We start from the raw sequence: 25150 nt of genomic DNA on the forward strand, positions 1-25150 counted from the left end.
GGGTCACAGGTTTACAAGCTTGTAACTGGCTACCGCTGGGTTTATTTGCAAAGTTTATTGGTTCCTAATAAGAGAGACATACACTGACATCACTTATTTTCCACCTGGATTTGTTCTATCGGCCTTTTTTTTAGAGCAAAAAAAAAAAAAAAATCCTGGTGTATCCATACAACGATTTTAATGTTTTGTTCTTCTGGAAAGAAAATTTTAATAAGAAATGTAGGAATATAGTGCCTTGTCTGTGTTTAAGCGTAATTCTTACTTGTGTGTGATTGTGTGTCTGTGTGTTTGTCAGGTGTGAGAAGCTGGCAGAAACTATCTGGCAGAACAGGCAGCAGATTCGGAGGGCTGAGCACCTTAGACAACAGCTGCCCATCCCTGGTCCCATCGAAGAGCTCCTCAACGAACTCAACAGTACTATCACAGATATCATTTCAGCATTGGTCACCAGGTGTGTGTGTGTGTGTGTGTGTGTGTGTGTGTGTGTGTGTGTGTGTGTGTGTGTGTGTTTAAGTTTATCTATACTTATAATGACTGAATCTTGACTGAAAAAGCAGATTCAAGGGCATGGATGTAGGTCAGTATAGCTTCACCATAAGGATGTGAGTAAGTGAGTGGGTGTGTTGTGTACACTGAGGCATTGCCCTTGCCAGGACTCAGTGTTGGCCCTCATGGCAGCAAATCCTGCTTACAAATCCTTAGTTGCTTTTGTGGCCAACGGAGCGAGAGATATCATCTCTTACCAAAATTAAATTACTTAGGCATTCACTTTATCCATCTATTGATTCAATTCACATGAGCAAAGCTACTGAATATGACTGTAGAGAATGTGCTGTTTTTTGGGAGCATGTTTGTTCGTGTTCTCTGGACTCAGTGCCTACTGTACGAGCAGTATCTGCTAAAGTGAGAACATTTCGGTTTTTCAAGAGTTAAAGTCAAAGTAATTGTTAAGATCTCTGGCTCAGTTGATTTTTCTGACACCTGTCGTTACCATGGTAACAGCAAGTGCAGCTTAATGATAACTGAGTAAATGCTACGTCAGAAATACAACAGAGAGGCAACTGGTGTACAGTGTCTTATCACCGTGCAGCCAAACAAACTTATGTTGTTTTAATAGAAGTCAGTTGCAAATAATGGCAACCACAATCTGATTTCACGGTGTGACTCATTCTCCATGCAGCAGCAGAGCACAGTTAAGTTGGTTACCTTGCTGCGGAGTTGGAGGTTTGCGTCCTGTTGCCTGCAGCTCTTCATATAACAGCTCGCTGTTGCTGATCTTTCTTGTTTCATTACTCCCCGTAACACTAAAAACCAATTTCTCTTTTGTGTGCTTCACGATAAAAGCCACACCATGTGTCGTGTTGAGCACTTTTAATGTGAAGATCTGATCCAGTGTAAAGATAATAAGCCGTAAACAGTGAGCCTGTTATTAATGAGATCAAATTACTGCATCACATGCTGCTTCGCTTCTTGTGAATCCAAGCAGATTTTATCTGGCACAGGACTGGCAGACTCTGAAAAAAACTCTTTAGAGAGATAACTCCATAATGTAAATACCTTCAGTGGCTATTGGAGAAAAAAAATGCTATTTCATGTGAAAAATGGGCTATGATTTCATGAATATCTTAAGGATTCTAACTTTGATTGTATTGGGGTTGGATTCATCTTGGCGCAGATTGTAGCGGCGATGGGATCTGTGGTTGGGGAATGAATCTATTAAAAGAACATTTAAGGAAGTTTAGTTATATTAAGTGAAATTGTATTAAGTGAAATTGTTGCCTGTCAACATGTGTTTAAGGCTGAGCCAAAGCAAGCCGTGCCCCCTCCCCCCAGCCAAACAGAGATCACATTTAACACATTACCTCATCCAGCCATTATTCAAATCTCGTCAGTACAGATTGAGACATGAGGAGAGGAGGAGTCCTCACATGGAGGAGGAGGATGAATGTAAATGTGCCCAGAGGCAAAGGATAGTGGTTGAAGGCACCTAAGGAAATCTGCAGAGACACAGAGCATGCAGTGTGCAAGAGATTGAAACAAAGCACGAGCACATACAGCATGTTTCAGTACATTATTTTTTGCCCCAATGGCACATCTGCCAGGCTCTTTTAGCCCTTTAGCATCTCTGAACAGGAAGTAATCTGAAGTTTTTGACAGCATCCTCTCCCACTTTCCTAGAAGATTGTCCCTGCAGGGACCTATAACACATTGAAAAGCCATGTCACTGTCACAGCGCGTTTGGACTGACCACAGACAAGCCTGTGACCAGACAGTAATGCACTGCTATCACGCATCGAACAAGCACTGGTTATGTTTCTTCAACAGCATCCTCTATATATTCCCCTGGAGCTGCAGGAGGTTTCTGGCTGGGAATGGGAGAGTGTCGTCACCACGTAGTTCAGCTACAGACCAAAGGGCTTAAAGGCTCATAACAACAGTATGTGTTTGCTTCCGAGCGCCGTCTGAGGCCTGCAGGCTTAAATGTTAGGTTATGTCTGCTGCTGTCTCACTCCTTGCTCCCTTTTCGTGCTAATGTGGACATCAGCACACAGCGATGCAGAATAGCAGACCAACAATGTCAGAGGAAGGTAATTGTTAACCCTGTTGATTTCGTGAACAGTGATTGCTTGCATGACTTTCCATTAGTGTGCAGGCAATTATAATTAAGGTCATTTTCAAAGGTTAATGTTCTCAAAGCTGGAGGTCTGTAGAGCTCAAAGGAACCCTGGGGAGTTTCCATTGTCAACAAGCATTTGTTTTGCATTCAACATTTCACACCCAAAGTCTAATGAACATGTTTTAAAGCATTTTCTACTTCCTAAAACATGCATTGTTTGCATTCTGTGTTTGCGTCAATTTTCAGCCTTCTGCAGTCGTATTGAACTCTCAGCCAGTATTTATTTGTTTTTATCCAATATACCACAAGAATGCATCTAATAAGCTATTTAATGCTGTGAAGAAATAAATTAACCTTTTTTTTTTTCATATATATATTTTTGGCTACATCTGATGAGTTGCTTAAAAAGAAACATGGAGGGCGAGATGACATACAGCAAACTTGCAATTTAACTAAATGAGCCTCCAGGCACCTAACAAACAGGACTTTCGTCTGCCATTCAGCCCAACTCTCCTTTTTTGTTCCCACAGCACCTTCATCATTGAGAAACAGCCCCCACAGGTGTTAAAAACCCAAACCAAGTTTGCCGCTACAGTCCGCCTCTTAGTGGGAGGGAAGTTGAACGTGCACATGAACCCGCCACAGGTCAAAGCCACCATCATTAGTGAACAGCAAGCCAAGGCCCTGCTGAAGAACGAGAACACGAGAAAGTAAGTGCAGTGCTTTATTCATGTCAGTGTGGATTTAAGAACAGACAACACCAGAGAATATCAGAGGTTCAGTCTTCTGCTACCTGCTGACATTAACAACGTGGTTTATTTTCAGTTAATACAGAAACATTTCGAAGCAGATGTTGCAAGAAGTGATACACGCAAGCGCTTTCACATTGTAATGGTAAATGGACTACACTTACAAAGCACTTTTCTAGTCTTATTGCCCACTCAAAGGGCTTTACAAACCACACTCATACACAGCACTTTTCCTTTTCTATCATATACAATCTTCACACACAATGGGGACAATTTGACATTCAGTGTATTGCCCAAGGAATTGACTGGTTAGCGTAGCATGTAGCGTGAAGACACATGTTACAATTGCACGTAATTTAGTATCTCCACTGCCTTTAGTAGGGACACTGCAAAGGGCCTCCCTGGTGCCATTAAGACAAGGAGTCTTAGTTTTCTACAAGGATTTCTTGATCCCAGGATGAACTCTGGCCTAGCGTGTCTTCTAGTGTGTTTTTCAGACCTCACCACAGAGACATGGCTGGAACTTGAACAATGCCTCAGAGGAATCTATGGTGTGGATGCAGAATCCACATTTAGCCTGTTCCACAGCCTTAGTCCACATTCCTCCTGACTAATGGAGACCTTCTGACTGTAGGTCAGCTAGGCAGCCAGTGGTTAAAGGGGCGAGCAATTCAGCCATCATCTGCTGTTTCTCATCTAAACTGCTTTTATAGCACCGACCTGCAGCCTAGACGAATCTGCATCCTGAGGAGATAGAGAATGGCGATAGTAAAACTTTTCAGTTAGATAGAAAAATAAGTATGAACGCCATTTCTAGACACACAGCATGTTTTTCACTCCTCTCCTGCCGGCCAAACAAGTATCATTTTGTTTTAATTTGTTCTGGGGAGAATGTAATCCTCACCATTCAAGATAATTGACTCCTTGATGGTCTCTCCTGCAGTGACAGCAGTGGGGAAATCCTCAACAATAACTGTGTAATGGAGTACCACCAGACAACAGGCACTCTCAGCGCCCACTTCAGGAACATGGTGAGAGCGTTTACTCAAATGAAATTTTCAACAGGAAATGAAATGACTATCATATGACATACCAGCATATATCACATACACACACACACACACACACACACACACAAACACACACACACACACACACACACTTTCCCATCTTTGTGAGGACACTCCTTGACATAATGCATTCCCTAGCCCCTTACCCTAACCTTAACCATCACAACTGACTGCCTAACCCTAACCCTGACCCTGACCTTAACCTAAACTTAATTCTAACCATAACTCTAAAACCAAGTCTTAACCCTCAAATTGTGATTTTAAGGTGTCTCAAAAAGTGAGGACCAGCAAAAATGTCCTCACTTTCCCAAAATGTCCTCACTCTGTTAGTAAAATACTTTTTTTGGCCCTTACTATGTAGCAAGTACAAGTACACACACACACACACACACACACACACACACACACACACACACACACACACACACACACATATAAATAAAAGATATGACATGAGGGACCACTGAATGGTGTAATGAGTATGAATTGATAGTATTTTTTAAAAATAATATTTTATGCAATCAGGTCAGTCACATTGAGATTAATTACATTTAATTTGTAATTACATTTAATTACTTGTAATTACACTTACAACAATAGGATAAATGCTATAAATAACAAAGAAAAAAATTATTTTAAAGAATATATAAAATATTGAAAATGTTAGTGACTGAGATACAAAATTTCAGCAATTTAAAGATACATTCAGATATGTATTCATACACACAAGCAGACGTGTGTGTACAGTCAGGGTGTATTTTTAAATATATTCAAATATACATTTTATAACCAGGTAGACAACAAGATAAGAAATCATACACTCATATATATGAGTTAGAAACAAGATTATATAAAATTATGCAAGACAGAAAGTAGGTTGCTCTTAATTGAAGTAATTGCCAATTATTATGTACATCAGTGTTATGGAAATCTGAGGCAAAAATGACATAGCTGTGCTTTATATCATATTTTTCCTATAATAAATGAAAATATATCTCCCTGGGCTGAAATAGCTTCACTTGTTCCTAATGCAGTTCTAATATCTTTGGGATTTCTAGAATAGTGTGACAGTATATTAAAAAACAACATTTAAATGAAATCAACTGGGATCTGGTGGGATTTAGAAGCAACACTGCTGAGTTGCACTGCACTGCACCAGTATCATTTTTTTAGTGGCTGTACAGTGTGGGTATTAAAGTACATTATGTACTGCACATAACCAAGGCACCTCAGCAATGCTTTGGAGGATCAGTGTGCAGCATAAGCGGAGCCCTCTCTCTACATCAAATGTGTTGTTAGCAACAGCCCCCAGAGCCCTCCATGGATTATTTACATCTCAGCCCTGTAGCGATACTCAAAGGGAATTATGCATGCATGTACTGTATATAAGATGTGTGCCTTGTCAGGCTAACTGCGTAGACAACATGTGCAGTGTATGCAGTACTTCTCATTGTTACACGTGTCTTGTTGCATGTAGTCTTTGAAGAGGATCAAGCGATCGGACAGGCGAGGAGCAGAGTCTGTCACAGAAGAGAAGTTCACCATTCTGTTCGAGTCCCAGTTTAGTGTTGGAGGCAACGAGCTTGTTTTTCAAGTGAAGGTAAGAGGGCCCAGGCAGACTTCATTTCATTAGCCTTGGGACACAAACACACTATCCATTCTTACTCCTTCAATAACAAAAATATGATCATTTGTAAGCCCAAGTCACAAGACCTTGAGCATCCACGCCTCTGCTCATCCAGTTGTAATTGTTCCCATTCCTCATCTGTCTTCTTCTGTGGTTTTATGATGATGTCATAAAGCGCTCTTCTCTACTATTAAATCTGTAGAACCACTATGAAGGTTGTGTCATTTCGCTGTGTGTTCAGCATTTATGGATGCTGTAGCATCCTAACACTGATGGCCTCCATTCTCTCTCTCTCTCTCTGAACAGACGTTATCACTTCCTGTAGTGGTGATAGTTCATGGTAGCCAAGACAATAATGCCACAGCAACTGTGTTGTGGGACAATGCTTTCGCAGAGCCGGTGAGTATCTGTTTGTGTGGGAGTGTGTGTGTGTGTGTTCAGAATTTTATTTAGAGATGGCTACACATTACCCTGTGTGCAAAATCCTTGCAGAAAAAATGAAGAGGTATAAAAAAAATACTGCTACTGTGGAAATTTGTTTATGTGCTCATCTCTGACTGTTTTGCATTCTGCTGCTGCCTTGCTCCCTTCGATAAAGCTCATATAAATCCTCTGTTGTCTCCTGTGCGTCTACAGGGACGGGTGCCTTTCCTCGTGCCTGATAAAGTGCTTTGGCCTCAGCTGTGTGATGCCATCAACATGAAGTACAAGGCTGAAGTGCAGAGTAACCGAGGCCTGTCTGAGGAGAACCTGGTCTTCCTTGCTCAAAAGGCCTTCAGCATCTCCAGCAACAACCCCGACGACTACCGCAGCATGACTATGACCTGGTCACAGTTTAATAGGGTCAGTGCCAGTTTCTTTCCTCGTGGTTTCTCCCTCACTTCTTCAGTAAATACAGACACACAGCTTTTATAAAGAGCATGCCAATTATCTGTTATCATCAGTTTTAATGTATGAATATCTGTCATCCTGCAAGGGTTTTCTCCTTTTTGCATTTTTGAAATGCCCACAGGCCAGTTTTCAGTCAGCCATATCAGCCACATGCTTATTCTCCACAGAATGATTTACTATTGGTTATTCATACATAGAAATATTTCTTGCTCCATTTGCTATGTCCCTGCTGCCCTATTCTGTAGTTCGACTTGAGTGAGAACGCCTCATTGGAAGCCAGGTCTTCATCTTAATGGGCCTGTTTGTCCACACAGTGAAAGGCTGGAGGCCTCATTTTCTGGCTCAAAGCAGCTGGCGATGGCAGAAAACGCACTCACATTCAGCACACACCATCAGTCTCATTAGATTACAGGAACATCAAGTTTCAGCCGCTTCACAGACTCATGTATAGGCCACACACAGACACTCACTTTCGCCCTCTTCTTCTTTCTCAGATACACAACATGCACACGTCCAACTCTCTTGGTTAAATCATACACACAACTGGGACGAGGATGTATTTATGGACTGGGTGGACAAGAGGAAGTCTGTAAACCTTTTTAAAAGATGTATATGTCTGCGTGCTTTTAAAAAATATTTTCCCCGAAAACCCTTCTTCTCCACAGGAAAGCTTGCCAGGGAGGAACTTCACATTTTGGCAATGGTTTGATGGTGTGATGGAACTCACAAAAAAGCATCTCAAACCACACTGGAATGACGGGTAAGAAAACTGCAGAGGGGTTTTTTTTTTTTGTCAGTTTCAGTCTCTGGATGAAAAATATGTCAGAACAGAGAAATGAAAGCACTACCTCTCTTTTTTCATTTTGACAGCTGGACTGTGCGTTCTGTGAAAGTAAAATGTTTTCCTCTCCCTATTTTGTGAGTCTTGACTTTTCCATGGCAACCTGGGGAGCCAGGCCGGCTTGCCACTAAACTAGGATTGAAATCAAGAATAAAAATGTTGAGGTAAAGCACATGACAGTTTTTATGTCTTTTTCTATATATCTCTTTTCTGTCTTTTTTTTTAGAGCCATCTTGGGTTTTGTGAACAAGCAGCAGGCCCAGGACATGCTGATGTCCAAACCCAACGGTACTTTCCTTCTGCGCTTTAGTGACTCTGAGATCGGAGGAATAACAATAGCCTGGGTGGCAGAAAACCCTAACAAAGCAGGTATGACAGCAAATTTGTGATTACATAATTTTCTGACTAAATCAAATATGAAATGTATGGTTTCTGTTGTCTTTTTGCTAAATTAAAGCTGTAGCATGCATTTTTTTTGAACTGTTGGAGGTGGGGGGCAGAGAGATAAACTGCAAACTGTATAGCAGATGTTTGGCTCAGCAAGATCTCAGTAATAAAATGATACCAAACTCACTCACACTTACAGAAGACACGAAGCAATATGAGCATCCCATTCAACTCGTCTGTCTCTCACCTGATGAAGATAACTGTGATAATTGCTCTAAACCTTAGCCCTGATATGTGTGGCCAAAAGTATATCAGGTCCCATTAGCTGTCACTGATTACAGACTGTGCAGTGAGTGTTCAACCAGGCTGTGTAAGCTTATGTGCAAAATTCATTTGTTTTTGCTAGATTAAAGCTGCATTACTCATTTTTATTTTACATTTGAACCTCACTGGGCAGAGGGACAAAGTCTAAACTTGACGTACTGTTCACTTGGAAAGTGCTTATTCCTAATGTGTTTACATTTACAAATTTACACACAAAAATGTAAGAGACTCAGTAGAAACATGGGCATCACATTCAACTCATCTTTCTTACCAGATTTTGACAATTAGTGCGGTAATTGCTCAACTTCAGCCCCAGTTCTGGTCACCAAAATATATCCACTAAATCCAGGTTTCTTTGGCTTAGTAAGATGTCGTATCTCCAGACATTTGTTTAGTCAGCTCTCCATGATTTTGTGCGGCTTTGAGTTTTGTGTGCTTTACGAGCTGTTGGACTGAACCATATGGAACGGCAAAGAAAAAAAAAGATTTTTAAGGCGACCTCATGGAGCTGTACTTTAGATCAATGTAACATAAATGTAACCTCTGCTACCTGTCATGGAGTGTGGTGTGCGAGGAGGGTATCTGACGAGATTGCAGAGTGATGGCGATTTTAGATAATTCAAATGAGAGCATCACTGTGGTAATACTGAAACTCAGTTGCTCTGGAACAAAGGAGATTATATTGCTGTTCTTGCTGATGTGTTGTGTGGCTGCTGTGTTTCTCCAGGTGAGAGAATGGTTTGGAACCTCATGCCCTACACAACCAAAGACTTCTCCATTCGCTCTCTGGCCGACCGCATCAGCGATCTCAATCACCTCCTCTTCCTCTACCCTGACAGACCCAAGGATGAGGTTTTCTCCAAATATTACACCCCACCGCTCTGTAAGCAACCTTATGTTTGCACTGGGTGTTGTTACATGATTGTCACAGCTGCGGTGCCTCAGTAGTGGAGGGATGCCTTGATTGCTGTAAAATAAGTGCGCCGATCAGTCATTCTCTCTCCCTGTGCGTGTTTGTCTTAAAGCTAAAGCAGTGGACGGCTACGTGAAACCACAGATCAAGCAAGTGGTGCCCGAGTAAGTACCGAGCTTCCTGTTCATCTGTCCTCCTGTTCTTCCGTTCCGGCTCTCTCTTTCCACTCTTTCTACTCCACTGTCCACCCACCCGTTTTCCCTCTGTGGCAACATTTAGAGTTAATCACGAAATATTGGACCCTGAATTCAGATCAGCTATTAGTTTGCTGTTACAGTTGGAGGAGGCCAATTAAGGATGGCCAGGGTCCCTGAGCGAGCTTGTCTTCCGCTCATCATTAGAGTTAGGCTTGTTAGTTAGCAAGCCCTGCTCTCTGCCTGTCTCCGCAGTTGGTTCATCCGCAGTACAGAGAATTGCAATAATGATGCAGCGAGGCCTGGAAAACACGCTGAGGGTAGTTGCTTAGGCAACTGCAGAACATAGCCTCATACGCTTTTATTTTGTTTGTGTGTGTGTGTCTCTGTGTATGTGTCTGTATATATGTGTGTGTGTGTGTGTGTGTGTGTGTGTGTGTGTGCAGGTTTGCTACAGCCAATCCAGACCCAGCAAGTGGGAACCCAACCTATATGGATCATGGCGCCTCCCCAGCACCTGTCAGTCATCCTCACACCTATGGCATGTACCCGCCTATGTGAGTCAACAAGTCCTTTGAACAATTTAGCTGTGAGAGAGTGTGTGTGTGCATTTTGAGTCTCTTGTTGCTCTTGCTGTTTCTTGGTGATGTGCTGCCAGCTTGTCTGAGTGCGGGGTGGCTCCTCTCTGTGTCCCATGGCAGGAGCGACTCAATGTTGGACACGGATGGCGACTTCGACCTGGATGACACCATGGACGTTGCGAGGCATGTAGAGGAGCTCCTCCGGCGGCCTGTAGAGAGCCAGTGGGGCGGCCAACAGTCATGACCCTTGACCTTTTTAACCTGCGACAACACCAAACGAAACCTGCCTCCCAACATGCCCCACTCTTATTGACATTTCTCATGGTTTAATTCCACTCATTTCTCTTTTGTTTCAGATGGCTATAATGTGAAATGTTAATAATGGTTGTGATTTTTTTTTTCCTTTCAGCATGAGAGCATGCACGTCAGTGACTTCTCTTAGTTTTATTTGTGTCCATAAGTGTTTGTAAAACAGACTAGGTATAATGCAAAACCTACAATGTTACAGTATTGTGAAACAGAGAAGAAGAAATGATGTTCATTCACATTGTGCATGCATTTCCAGTTGATTTTGAACAGATTTAAATATTATGCTACTGTATGAAGTCATTTTAACAGTTGAATGTTTTTATTTTGTTATATTTTCTTCTTTGTAAATGGGTTATCAGTATTTTGATAGTGACATTGAACTTGCCCTTTGACAAAAAAAAAAAAAAAAAAAAAAAGAAACTTACTGAAAAGTTTTGCTTTTGCTCTAAACAACATAATCGGAGTCATTGCTCTGCAGAGTTAGTCAGTTTTTCAAATCCGTATACACTAACCTAAAGGCAGAGTGACTCTCTGTGCTCTCTGCAGCTGACGGCGCACACATCAGCACACGGTACACATGCGCAAGTGTACGATGCATTTGTTCTGATTTGTTCACCAGCTGAAACCCAGAAGAGGGGTTTATGCACCTCCCTCGCTCTCACAGGGCTATTTGTCTTCTGTTTGTACACAGAAATGCAAATCTGAGCATTTACCCAGCGCTGCCTGCTTGTCCTCTCAGGTCCCTCTGTTTCCCTCATCAATGCTACCTCGCATCATTCTACTGACAGTCGTTGCTTTCTGTTGTTGTTTCTGCACCACAATCACACCTGTAGGTACGACCATTGGGCTCCACTCTTTTAATTTGTGTTAATATGGGGTGAAGAAGATCCCTTGCTGCCTGAGGGCTGATTCTGTTGGCTGTTTTACGCTTAAAAACCGCTCGCGTGAAGAAGTCTGAGGTGTCACGTCTGCTCAGTATGCCTAAATATTTGGAGCAGTGCTGCTCACTTCTGACTTCTCTGCCTGTCCGTCCACTTGTTCCTCTAGTCGTGTTATGATACAGTGGCATAACCAGTGTACACATGTCTCTGTGGAACAGCATGGCCGCGCCAGCAGCTGAAGTCACCAGGCATAGATAGATAGTCGCAGGCTTCGAATGCTTGCACAGACTCACCAGCCGCTGGGCCACTTATAGCACCTCAAGCATGTCGAGCCGTGTCAGTCTGTGTCGTTGTCTGGCTTTTGCTTTCGGTCAGTTTTCATTGTGCGTCCTCTTTGTTGCTACACATAAAAGACAAGACATATGTTGGTGTAGTAGAAAATGTCGAAACTATTACTCCACTGCGTCCACCTGACACAAACATACATTCATACACACAATGCTTCAGAGAGAATCTATCATTGACAACAGCCTTGCACCTCAGGAATGAATCGCTTTGCTTAGCTGATGTATAAGCCAAATAGAAAAATCTATGTATACAGAATATATGAATTTATTTTCTCTATCATAATTCTATATTTTATTATTGTTTCTCTGGCACTCCCCCGATGAATGTAGCCCCTGTGCATGACCCTGTCAAGGATTCACATACAAACACCTCCCAAGTCTGAGCAGAAGTATCAAGTCTCGTGTCACCAGAAGTACCAGTTGAAAAAGGACACAGAGCAACTGGAAATCAGAGAAGAATTTATGATGTACTTTTGCGTCTGTCCGACACACTTAGTAGTATTTAAAATATTCCCACGTCTTTCATTTCATTTCTTTTATTCTTTTGTATCTCTTTCTTTCTCTCCTGTCTTTGAAATCTGAACCTACACGGGCAGTCTTGTGATATATCCTTCGTCACCATTATTCTCATAATTTTTGAGCTTTGTTCCACTGTAGACTGTGTATTTTTTGATGATGTAGATGGCGCTGTGTGCTGTTCAATGTATGTATCATGTTTGTGGTTTTGGGTTTATCACTTGGAGGTTTTCCAAGAGAAACAGTTGTTGAGTTGAAAAGAAGAAAAAATAAAGTTTTTTAAATAATTTGAACTCAACCTGTAAAAGTACAGACGATTTCATGTCACTACAAAATAAATGTTTTGTTTTTGTTTTTTTTTTTGGTAATGTGTGCCATCACCACCATGGATTTAACTGGAAAGCCTCATGGTTTATGTGTAACTGTAATCATCTACAGTAAATGAGAGGATCCATGCAATTAAATACTTATATACATAATATACTAATAACAAGTCCATTATAAAGGGATATATTGTCAGAGAGCTACTGTTCTCATGTGAAATGAGTTTCACTATATAGACAAAGACACAAGGAATTTATTTTCAACCTTATTACAACCTATTTCACTTTCCAATAAACGTTATGATCCTCTCTGTTTGATAAAACCGTACGGCTTTGGGTGGAGGGAAATGTCTTTTACAGGTGTTTCAGATTGGGAAGTCCTTCGCTTTGAAGAGAAATCTTTTGAACCATCGCCTCAAGACATCTCCAATATTGCTTGACATGGAATTAATGTGTTCCAGTATAGGCCAGGAGTTAATAGGGTTACCTTAAAAGGACATACCACCAGACTTTTCACCCCTGCAGACAATTTTTTTTTAAAGCGCAACATTGTTGTTAAGGTTTTTCACTTTTTTACTACCATTTTTGCATGATATTAAGATTAACGTACAGACTGCAAATGGTTCATAACAGGTAAAAGTGGGAAATAATTGACCCTTCTAAATGATAGATAGTATACGTTCATGTGCAGGTGGAAACCTCTGACATTTGAGACTTGACTCCTGTTAAAATTGGGAGGCTCACAAATAATAGCACACAAATGTGACATTTCTCTCTGTGAAGCTTTTGAATGACAATAATGTCTAAGATTCAAGGTCATTTTCACTCTTCATTGCACCAAATGTTAAAACATTGATTGTGCAAGGATAGTGTTAAATCAACAATACCATTGTATATTGGAAGAATGATAATACAGGTTGCGTATGTGTATACCTGTGTTTCACCACATTATCCAGCTGCGCTGCCCTGTGGCACCATTAGTTTTTCACAACACACTCTTTGCCCACCAATTGTCTTAATAAGCTCATATCTGCCATCTGGTGGAGATAAAGGAACATAACATTTTTGGTGTGTTTCTTTAAGTTGTAGCTTGAATACTAATTACCTTTCCTGGTGTCATGGCTGGGGAAGGTGATAAGAAAAACCAATTTGCATGTAATTCAACAAAATGCGACCAGTTATTGTTTAAATGATTTTAATTATCAGACTATAGCTCTAGAGATTGTTTGGTTGCTTTCATAAGAGAAAAACTAATTATGGTTACATATGTAACTTACGGCACACCAGGCATATTTTAATTATTTATACTTTATCTATAGGCTACTATGTCAAAGGGTGAAAATGTGCATAGGTCAGTGATTGTAATCCAGCGGAGAGGGTTTCTATAGGTCAGTAGTGGGTTGTTGCTTGGATACTAAACCTGCATTTATTACAGGGCTTTAAAGCTGAGATATAGCATGAGCACTGTGGTTCACATCTGAAATGATAATAGACTCACAGGAGGTCTTTCCTGCTGCAATAGGTATTTCCATTGCACAAGCCAAGCTTTACAATTTAAGTATAATAGTTCAAATTAAAAACAGGTGGTTTGTACATAAATATGCAGCATGCAACAGAAATGAATTAAGAAATATATATTTAAACAGATATAATTGAAGTTATGAGACCCATGGAAGAAAGGGTATAAAATAAAAATAGAAAAGCTCAGTGCAGTTTTGCATTGTTCCTGTGGGCTGTGAGAGGCCCTAGTATAATTTTTTGGCTTCACTGAATTTGGTTGTAAATATCCAGTGTTTGACATAAATTTCCTTCTGTTTGACTAAAATTTGGCCGATCCATTATTATTGTGCAAAGGCTGCACTGAGGCTTTGAGCTGTTTGAGCACCAGAGCTGCCTCATCACCACCTCCATGAGAGGCTTTCCCACCACCATCTCCTCTCAGTAACACAGATGTTTGTGGTGGTAGGAGCTGGTCTCTAGTTTAAGAATTGAATTGTTCTTTTTTTCCCTTATTAAATATAGAAAGTTAAACATAAAAAAATTATACTTCAACCCAAATCCCTTCATTCCGGCTGTCAGGAGAAAGCACAACTAAGAGAGGTATTTTCTTAATACAGTTAAGGTCACTTGCTTTGCTTGGCTTGTATCTAATGATCTGTTGTCAATTGTCTGATGTAATAATGTATAGCATAGAATGTAATAGTCTCATGTAATGAGTCTAAAAACCTTATTTATCCAATGTGTAAAGATCACTTCACTCAGTGCACACTGGTTTCAGACAAGTCTATTCTGTATATATTTACAGGGCAGTGAAATTTTTTTTTTTCAATCATAACATCATTGGTAAGCAGTATTTGGATGGACAGTAGTTGCAATCACATAAACAGAGAACATCTTTTAAACTGCTCTAGAGAGCTAATAAATACAGATTACGTTTTCCACCGAGAATAACGGCAGCAGACATACAGATATGAAGCATCTTCCATCCATCATTTGATGTTTGCAGTGCTGGTAAAACAGTATGAGAAACTCACAGTCAACTGATATTAACCAGATGAGAGAGACTATCTTTCCACTTTTTTTAAGAGCCATGTGTCTGCAGTATCTTTATTCTACTTCAGCTGAGCTACATCACCACCTGGTGTCAGCAAAACCTCGTGGATCAGAGGGACAGTCATGTACCAACTGGGCAGACTTAGGGGTTAAATCACAATAATGATAAACACATTAAATGGTATGAAACTCGGCCAAATTAAAATATACAGTGAGTTGTTATAGTGTCTAAATATAATGGGAAAGTTGTTCTTTTAAATGAAGTAAAGAAGCCGTTACTGTGAACTATTGCTACCATCCATGTACAGCAAAGATGGCAAAGGTGCTTTAATAATTCAGATATACCTCTAGTGTGTGACTCATCTTATAACTCAAAAAAAGAGAGTGAACACCCCAATAAAATCAATAAGAATGAAAAGATTCAGTAACACAAACTGAAGTGGAGTTAAAGGCACAATAAATAACAGTTTGAAGATAATTTACACTGGTGTCTAATCGCTTAAATAATCCTAATTGAAAATGCGGGCCTTGCATTACACTAGTTGGTCCTTGTATATACAGAATCCAGTCTTGTGTTTTTGTTTTTGTTGGTGGGGGTCTGCTTTTGTTCAGAGCGCGGATTGTGACTCTAAAGAGCAACAATAAGTGCAGAATTATACTGTACACAAAAAAAAGTGTTTGTGTGGAGGTTTTCATAGACAGTTTCTGTTCCTGTTGGACCGATGATAACATGGGCTGGCACAGGAAGTACGGCAGCAAAGCTCAGGAAGACACACCCTCTGTTCCCCAGCTGTGAGCAGCAGGAACTTCCTTTATAGATATCATCATTCAAATGTACAATTTACATACTATACATGGTTCTGTCAGAAGTAGATTCTTGTTCTTATGGTTTCATGTTTATCTCAGTATCTTCCTTTGATGTTAGAAAAAGGTAACCATCACTGTATAGAACCTATAAATGAGAAATAAAGGTGTGAGGGAACAAATCGACCAACACATGGCTTTCTACAAAAATCTTGTGTTGTCATAAATCCTCAACGTTCGACCGGGTGACCCTCTTCTCTTTTCCAACCGAGATTAGGAGACTTGATCAATAGCCAGCTGTCTTCACTACAATGGCCTGGCTTCTGTTGATGGGCCATGGTGGGAGGAGGGAGCCGTTAGAGGCCTGAAAGTATGGCGGTGCAGATCCATTGGTCTGAGCCTGACAGCGACAACTGCAGCAGGAGGGAGCAGTACCAGAGTCATGGCTGACATCCTGCCACAGGAAACAATTGCAAACCTCAATGAAAAACAACAAGGTTGTTATTTTAGAGTGACATTGCCTTTTCAGCATTCAAGAGTGCTGACACAGCCTACTGTTTATTTCCCTTTCTATCTCTTGCTGTTTTATTCGAGCCCTTTTTGAAAGGCATACCCCCAGTTGAACGATAGTTATGTTTATCTCCTTACATCACTCCTGATTCCTTTTTTTCCTACAGTGAGAAAAGAAAAGTAACATACGTACATGTTTGCGGGTGGATCATTGAGAGGCTTCTTCAACGAGGCCGACCGTGGTCACATCTTGTGGACTCATGCCTTCGGTTCAAGTCCACGTGGAGCCGATGTTTGAGTTTGGAGACTGGTTGTCGGAGGCACATTAAAGTGAGACAGCTAAGCCAGGCGGCGGAGGCTTTTAAAAGCAGAACTTTTGTTAAATTATTTCTGACAATGCATAATACATGACCCTAAGAGAGGGAAGGAAGGGATGGGGGGGTGGAGGCAGTGAGAGTGTGTGAGGCAAAGAAGGGGCCATTTAATCTCTCCAGCTTCCCCTCACTGGACATTTACTGTCTCAGTCTAACAGCAAGTAGTCTGTTCCTCCATTCCCTTTTCACTCGTTTCCTCTGTCAAGGCGTACATTGACAAGTTTCATTCACTTCTGCCTCTCACTGTTTTGCCTGTCCTTGAGAAATAGCTGTGCGCCAGCAGTATTCACATGTTTGTTAGTCATTCTCATTTATGAGATTGATTGTGATTAGGGAGGATGTGTTTTGGCTGCAGATTAAGCCACTTACCACCACCAAGATCTGTGAAAACGTCCAGATAGAGACACTAGCACCCTGGAATAAGACTCTTTGTAGGAAGTAAATTGTTGTGTGTGTGTCATGTGGGTGTTGCTATTTCCCAGAAAGAATTTTCTCATTGTTTGGAGCATTTACATACAAGTATAACAATCTGAATATTTAACCATGACTGTGATGTAAAGACAAAGCTCTGGCTCTGATGCATCCAGCCATCCTTGACAATTATGAACAGACGCTGAGCTCACGCTCTCCGCTGCATATGACTCCTTTCATACAAATTGGCTGTGATTCGATTTGCCTCCTCATTGGGTTATGAATGGGGTTGCATTATCCCATCTTATTGGCCATGTCTCGTCTGATGATGTGAGTTGGCCTGACTTTAAATGTTACACCCTCCATTGTTTTAGTTTATTTTGGCCTGGCCTCAGAGGCAGATGCTTCAATTTATGGTTTGTGAAACAATGATGCTTAAAGTTAGATGGCATGCAATGTTGTTGCACAACTGCAGTCTTTCCAATTTACTCAGAATGAGACTGTAAATATTCACAGTCTCCTCTTTGTTTTAGTTGGTGGTACTCTTCTTAGCACATTTGGCAGGTGAAAACAGTTTAAAAACAAATTCAATCTTCTAAAAATGTGCCTCAGAGACAGATAATGTTATTATTATCAAGGATAAAGGTACAAAGTGTGTATTGTGAGCAGGATTCCCACAATTAAAGCTACAATTGTAGTTGAAATTAAAAAAAAAAAAAAAAACCTGGTGAGTCATTTCTCTGTGCATAGCAAGAAATCACCCAGAAGAAACACGGATACACTGTGTGACTGCTGCGGAGCACATGAAGTTCAACTCAGTCAGTATCACAGCTGCAGCACTGACACTTTCAGACCTGCAAATATGGACTTGGAGCAGGTTTGACACTCGCTACACTTGCAAGCAATTACTATTAGAACTGATATTCTTTTCTTTTCTTTTGTTAAGCTCATTAGTGTTTGTGGGGGTTGTGGTTAATAGAGGTATTACATTTTCCAATTTAAACCTATACCAAATTTCTGAGGTTTGTGAACCAGAGCATATACTCTGGTGTCCAGGTCAGGTCCCAAAAAATTGCAGTTCCTGATTATATAAAATAGAAACTTGCATGTTTCTGAAAAATTGTACACATCTGGTGTTTATTGGCTTATTGGAAGGTCTGGACGTGTGACCTTCTCTCAAGTCACTAAAGCTTGCCTGTATTATAGTCAAATGCTTAGTGTTGGGTCATAGATGTTTAGAAAGTGAAATAAAAGCTAAATGAACTAGCAGCAGTCACTTTACTTGCCTGTAGGTGGCCGGAGGACTAAACTGCTGCTGCTATTACTTTCTTTTTACACTGAAGTCACTGATTTCATTTTTTTGCCAACAGTTTAAAGTAGGCTATCAGTGTCTTTTACCAAAAATATATCAAAAGTGATTGTTTCCTTTCCAATAGAGCACTATATCCCATCTTAACAGTACAATAAGTTAAAATAAGACGAGTAAAAATACAGATTCGATTGTAAATTCTATTTTTATATCCATTTTCTATACCACTTGTCCCAAACTGGGTTGTGTGTGTGTGTGTGTGTGTGTGTATGTGTGGGGTGGGGGGTACAACCTGGACAGGTCGCCAGTCCATCGCAGGGCTGACACACACACACACACACACACACACACACACACACAAACACAAACACACACCCTATGGGCAATTAGGTTCCAATCCAAAGCCTTCTTGCTGTGACACTGCACCAGCCACTTCTACAGTTTTTATGTTTTTTATAATTCGCTTTTCAGTGATTTGGAATGGGCTCTCTTGAGCGCCCTCCTGTGGAGAGTCTGCAGCCAGAGCATGAGTCAGTGAGAGACCTTCCAGCTCCATGAGGCTTCACTTTAAAGTTAGTGCTGAGATTTAGAACTGCGGAACCTACACTGATCAAAAAAAAAAAAAAAAAGTGAAATGTCTGTGCTGAACTCTCTGAAACTTCCCGTGGAGAATTGATTGATTGATTGATTGATTGATTGCGTTGATTGCGTTGATTGTACGCGCACGTGCCGGCGTGCGCACGCCCTCACAAGGCTTGAAATTGTCCCGCGGATGCATGTGAGGTGAGGGGAGGGGAGGGGAGGGGGAGAGAGGGGGGGACTCTCCCGTTTGCAAGCGCTGCAAAAGTGTAGAGGACGCTGGGCGATGCGCACACCGGAGAGAGTGTGTTCAGAGGCGAAACAGATCTGTTGAGGACGACAGAGCAGCAGTGGAGCAGCGCTGAGCCCTCACTATAGTACCAGTCAGTATCTACCAGCGCTTGTGAGCACACGCCTGCACAAAAGCTAACCGGAGAAGGCTGCGTGCCGGGCACAGCGGCTGCTCGTTAATTCAGCAGGACGGGTTCAGTCTGAGCATCCGGCTCCAGACGTTACCGTGCGCCCCAGTGATGGACAGGCGGTGGTGATCGGGTGAAGACCAGCAGACCTTGGACGTCAACAAGTCCCCCGTGCCGTGAGAAAATGGGCTGTTTTTACATTGTGGAGGGGTGGGCTTTGCTGTAACACCGGCGGATCATGGCAGGGGTACACACTTCAGATGCTGTGTCGGGACATTTTTTGGATCCTGCCGTCGGCGCCCCACCAGCCCAGGGCGCGACCAACGCAGCGGGAATCACCGGCGATGCGGCCGGTACCCGGGCGTACTTGGAGGTGTCGGCCGCTGCCCAGGGCTACGGGGCCGAGGGAGTTTACACCAACGGACGGTACAGGGAGCACGGCAGCCCAAGGATCGGGAGTGCCAGCCGCGATAATTCCGCCGAGAGAAGTCAGGGAGCTGGAAACACGCCTTGCGGCATCATGAAGGTTGGTTGATTGAAACACTTAATTCTCCTCGTCAACGATTCTCAAGGTGACCCAGGGGGGATCTATTTAATGACTGTGCCACAATATAATCTAATAAACCAAGAACAAGCTATAAAATGCGTGGTTAGCCCAGATACCTAAACCGTGGTCCAGAGACTTTCAGAGGTCCTCAGAGGTCCTCTGGGTGCCCGAGAAACACGACAGTTAAGCCGCTTTTATTTTGGCAAATCTCAATAGAAGTTATAAAGGAATTACCCAGACTTAGATTTAATACCCTCATTTGTAGCAACAACGGAATTGGTCTATTGAGTGTTAGGCTTCCCCAGCACATCTTCTTCACATGTGGATGTCCTTGTGTATTTGAAAAAACCTCACGTATCAAACAGTCACTTTGACCCGAGGTGAACAAGATATGCTGCAATTGTTATTTGATAACTATTATTATTATTATTATTATTATTATTATTGTTTAAGTTCCTAAACTTTAAGTTCCTAAACAGCAGCCTGACAGCAGTCGGTTGCTGTTGCTGCACATACCCCATCACTCCCACAACAAAGCAGACAGTATAACACCGTCACCTACAGCCCAGAACAGTAGAGTAGCACACCAGAGAATAGTGGTGTATTTGTTCTATGTGGGAGTTTACATTGCCCATGTCATGAGCTGTGATATTTTCAGTTTTAGATTTAGAAAACATTGCTCATATTCTGCTGTTGTATGTGTTGCATTTTATTGCAAGAATACTGTTTTTATTGGATGAGGTGCAGTACACCTAGAGTTACAGTTTTTAACACTTAATGTAGAATTAAAGGCAGGTGCTGTTGAAAAGGTGCACAGATTTAGTAAACTTTAGCCCAATATAAACTTGATTTGTGGGCCAGGGGCCGGCGGTCTCTCTCTATATTACTCTTTCAGTAATGGATAGTGTGATTTTAATATATCTAATGGTTGCCCAGCTCTAATCAGGGCTCCCTTTACTGCAGGTTAATTAACTGATCTTCCACATACCCACATAGGGAAGATGACAAGTTTCCTTACAGGACTGATATTGTTACCCAGTGTTATGCGTTTACCACACAAGAATGCCTGGTTTTTACAACACAGTGTGGACTCTGTTAGCATGACAGGCTTCATGATGGGTGGCGGAGAGAAGTATGGCGTAGGTGGGACACGCTGGAGAGTTGCGTTCTGTCATATCAGACCTAGTTTGCTTAGCAACTGACACAAAACACTGGCTAACTCTTTGTTACCCCCGTTATTGGATTCCCTGTAGATGTGAGCTAACGCAAAGCACTCTCCTACAAACAGCATTTATACTTACAGATAGACACACAGACAGATGGACAGTCTGCCGGCTCAGTGTAGTCAGTACGGTGGAATCCAAATGAAATTACATTTCTGTAATTTTTTTCATCCTGAAGCTTTTTCTGTGGTATTTACAATATTTACTACTACTACTAACATTCATTGTAATAAAGGGGGAAAAAAAGAAAGAAAAAAGACAACTTTGAAATATCACACAGCTCCAAAGCTCCAAATCCCTCCTCTCCCCACAAAACAATCAGTCCACCTCCGTGAGGCTCATGAGCAAAACAAGACAGGGAAGCTGGTGGGGATTGTGCTGTCTAAATATGATTGATAACAAATCTTCAAAGGCTGCTTCTCTGAATACCATGTTCGTATGCTGTAAGAAAGTGGCCCCCGCTGAGCTCTGCAAGCATAGTGTGGGCAAATTCTGATGTCCTGTCTCCTGAAATAACCAGGGGCAGCTCTAAAAATGAGTTGTAGATCCACAAAATCCTGTATTGGACTTGAGGCCGTACAGTTTCCATAAGTGACCATATGGAGATCTTGTGTGTGTGATATATCTTGAATCTAGACATTGACAGCATCCTACAGTCTTCACAGCTCATGTCACTTGAGTATGGCTCTCTTACACTTGCATGTGAGGACCACAGTGGTGATCCATCGTTCTCTGCACTGATATTTGCATGGCTCTTCTTCTCTTGGGCGACCACGTGTGCTTGACTGAAGTCATGCATGTGCAGGATGATATAAAGTGAAAGCTCCGTAACTGAAAAGACAGAAATGACTGAACTGATAAAGCACAGGGAAACTCTGTGCAGTTACATTGTGCTCAGCTTGTGGAATTCCTTCTTTTATATTTCAATAGAAAATACTTCTGCACACATTGAACTTTTATTGAACTCATTTTTTTGTTTGAATTTTAATGGATTGCAGTATTCCACTCACATTGCCACTGCAATGCAATTTTCTTCTCAGGGGCAGTTTTGAATAGAGAAAAGTCCTTCGGTTATACCCAGTTAGCAAATGTTGTCGCAGTTACTCATGTTAATCACATGATGGTCTTGAAGAACAGGTTTGAGCATTTAACATGAAGATATTCAAAGTACGGAGAGGTGAAGTCTGCCATGTAACTCGGACACGTTCTCACCTTCAAGCAGGTGTGTCTAAGCAAGGTTGAATTTGTCTGAGCACCTCTATGAAAGGTGCATATCACAGTCACGACATGGTACACATACACTGTTCCAACAGAGCATGCTGGGAAACTGGGTCAGCCGTCCTGTAGACTTCATGTATAGCTTCAGCACACCCACCTACACTCGAGCAGCACTTTGCTTTGTGTGCGTGTGTTCGAGTGTGGCTTTGAAAGGTGAAGGCGCTACGGGTCCATGGGAATGGGGGGAACAAATGAGCAATTGCGGCTCCGCGTTACCTCATTAACTTGGCCCTCAACAAGCAAATCTTGCAAGAGAGGGGTTTGTGTGTCTGTCCCTTAAGCCGGCATCCAACTTTGTCCTCTTGTCATTTCCTCAGCGGGGTGACAGTGTCATGGTGGAGAGCCTGCAGAGTGGCTGGAGGGGGGTTTGTGATGCAGCCTTGTTATGTAATGCTGGACTGTGGACAGCTGCAAGGCCGGCTCCAGCCTTGCTGCTGGGTGCAGGGAACTGACAACTAGCACAAGTAGAGAAGGAGCAAACAGGATTTTTACAGAGACTCTAAAGGCGACACTATTGCAACTAAATAGAATCTCCCTAGCATTTTTCATTTCTTTCATTTCTCCTTTTTTTTCCCCCTCCCTTTCTGCACACTGTAGTCCTTAACCTCAGCAGCAGATAAAAGGTCAAGTAGTTATTTTCAGAGATTCTGCAAGAAAAAGACTCACAGTTCATGTTTGGGTTAAAAGGATTCCAAAAAGTCATCAGTAACAGTGATGTAACACTGTGAATGCTCAATGGGAATAAAGACCAATACAGATCACATGGTTATCAGTCCGTCTTGCGTAAGGTCCTCCATTCCATCCACCTCCGCAATCTGCCTCCATGAGTGGCAGGATATCAATTCACCGTCTCATTCATGACCTCATATAATAGATTTGAACCAGACGGACCCAGTGTGACTCCTCATCAGCTCAAGAGTGTACCGGGATACTTAATGAGGGACTGACATGTACGATTGGCTTATAGAGGAGTCAATCCTGTCGACTGAGAGCCAAAGCTTCTCTGGGCGAGTGAAAAGGAGAACATCCTGGAGGAGGAAATGGGAGGGTGATACTTTGATTTACAAGAGGTTTACACGATGAATGATTCAAGTTTTGCTCTTGAAGTTTTGCTAGTTATATTTAGGTCAAGTAAATCTGGTATCTTGTAGTTTAAAGGAGAGTCTGTGAAAATGTGTTCCTGTTTCCTGAAGCACAGAAAATCCTCTTGGTTAAAAACAGGAAACCTCAGATATAATTTTTTGTACACTTGCATCTTCAAACCTGCCTCTGGTAAAGTGAAGCGTTCTGCCACATACAAACAGGGCAGAAATAAGTGATGTCAGATAAGCAGAGGCACTGAAATGCCATCCTTTTAAATCACCTGGAAGAAGCAGTTCAGTGCTGTGTTTGACCACCTCTGGCGCTGATAACAGCTGCCATGCATTGTGCCTGTGACTCAACAGAGGGCCGGTGGTGTCCCACTGTTGAAGCTGACCGTGCACATATCAGTGCCTTTTATAACTGCCCAAGGTTGATGGGTGGATAGTCCTTTTTATGGTGCATTCGAGCTCATCCCACAGGGGTTCAGCAAGATTGATATTGGGGATGGTCACCAGGTCATTAATGTAATTTTGTCTGGATGTATCCGGGCTCATTTCGGGATGATTCTTCCACTACGACAGGGTACATTATCCTGTGAAAATATCTGCCCCCCCCCCCCCAGGCATTTATGTTGACTATGGTGAAACCTGTTATATTGTGAAGGTACACCCTGGCATCGGGGGACAGATTTGATCGCCATGCCACAAATTTGTATTGTAATGTTAACTGTCATGGCAGCGATGCCTTTTTTCTGTCAGTTTATACTTTTCATCATGTCAGTTGTTGCTTCACATGCGAAACAAGCGTGGAAATGGAGTTGCCATTGCATTTGTTTATCTACTCAAATACAGACCAATGCAAATAAGAAGGGAGAGACAACGTCTACTGCATGGTGTGTTGTTTGACTTTGAACCCTCCTCCCCAGCACCACCCCGGGGTTGCCTAGACCTCTCATAAACAGAATATTTGTAACCAAACGGTGATGTTATTTCCTCAGTATCCTCCAAAAGTGGTTCATCTCACTCGATGTGGGATTTATTTTATCAGTAAGGAACATCCAGTATTTGTCAGTGATTTAATGATGTTTGCTTGGCAAGATCAGCCTGATGAATTCTTCAGTAGTTGAAAAGTGACTTCAGATCTTCTGAAATATCCATCGGTTTCAGCCTCTAGGTGCTGGCCCACATATTGCTGCTCTGTACCTATAAGACAGGGTTTGTTTTAAGGCTGCAACTAACAATTATTGATTATTTTCTCATGGATTTGTGTGCTCTATAAAACATGAGAAAACTGTGAAAAATGCCTACTGCAATATCCTTGAGCACCAGGTGACGCCATCACGTCTTCTTTTATCCAACCGTTTGTCGTTTTTGCTTGAAAATATTGTATATCTTTACATTTGATAATGTTTAATTCATTATCAAAATAGTTGCTGATTAATTAAAAAAAAAAATTATCATTAACTCAACTAATCATTGGAGCACTGCATT

The 25150-nt window shown here is 41.8% G+C and overlaps 2 protein-coding genes and 1 long non-coding RNA gene across 5 annotated transcripts in view; 2 read left to right on the plus strand and 1 right to left on the minus strand.

The window, feature by feature from the left end:
* LOC139614454 (signal transducer and activator of transcription 5B-like) overlaps positions 1–12605 on the plus strand; it is a 51522-nt gene extending 38917 nt beyond the window's left edge. For both annotated transcript variants that reach the window (XM_071471740.1, XM_071471749.1), the window contains 12 exons: positions 296–451; positions 3148–3327; positions 4310–4397; positions 5914–6036; positions 6370–6462; positions 6700–6906; positions 7620–7714; positions 8022–8164; positions 9234–9389; positions 9532–9583; positions 10060–10170; positions 10315–12605. In XM_071471740.1, coding sequence (XP_071327841.1) covers positions 296–451; positions 3148–3327; positions 4310–4397; positions 5914–6036; positions 6370–6462; positions 6700–6906; positions 7620–7714; positions 8022–8164; positions 9234–9389; positions 9532–9583; positions 10060–10170; positions 10315–10438 — 1528 coding nt within the window. In that variant the 3' untranslated portion in view covers positions 10439–12605. The remainder of the gene's footprint in view (positions 1–295; positions 452–3147; positions 3328–4309; positions 4398–5913; positions 6037–6369; positions 6463–6699; positions 6907–7619; positions 7715–8021; positions 8165–9233; positions 9390–9531; positions 9584–10059; positions 10171–10314) is intronic.
* A 2233-nt stretch (positions 12606–14838) lies between these two features.
* Positions 14839–17142, minus strand: LOC139614496 (uncharacterized). The gene is made up of 2 exons (XR_011687060.1): positions 16631–17142; positions 14839–16381 (listed from the first exon to the last, which is right to left on the minus strand). It is a non-coding gene; the product is annotated as an uncharacterized lncRNA (long non-coding RNA).
* Positions 17143–19321: 2179 nt separating this feature from the next.
* Positions 19322–25150, plus strand: part of LOC139614432 (inactive phospholipase C-like protein 2) — a 67442-nt gene continuing 61613 nt past the window's right edge. Inside the window, exon 1 of one of the 2 annotated variants that reach the window (XM_071471697.1) lies at positions 19322–20055. In XM_071471697.1, coding sequence (XP_071327798.1) covers positions 19768–20055 — 288 coding nt within the window. In that variant the 5' untranslated portion in view covers positions 19322–19767. The remainder of the gene's footprint in view (positions 20056–25150) is intronic. The other variant, XM_071471705.1, reaches the window with a different exon arrangement.

This window comes from Trachinotus anak, unplaced genomic scaffold (assembly GCF_046630095.1).
Source record: "Trachinotus anak isolate AG129_WGS33_773 ecotype Australia unplaced genomic scaffold, CSIRO_AGI_Tana_v1 ptg000003l, whole genome shotgun sequence".
In the NCBI taxonomy this organism is placed as follows: domain Eukaryota; kingdom Metazoa; phylum Chordata; class Actinopteri; order Carangiformes; family Carangidae; genus Trachinotus; species Trachinotus anak.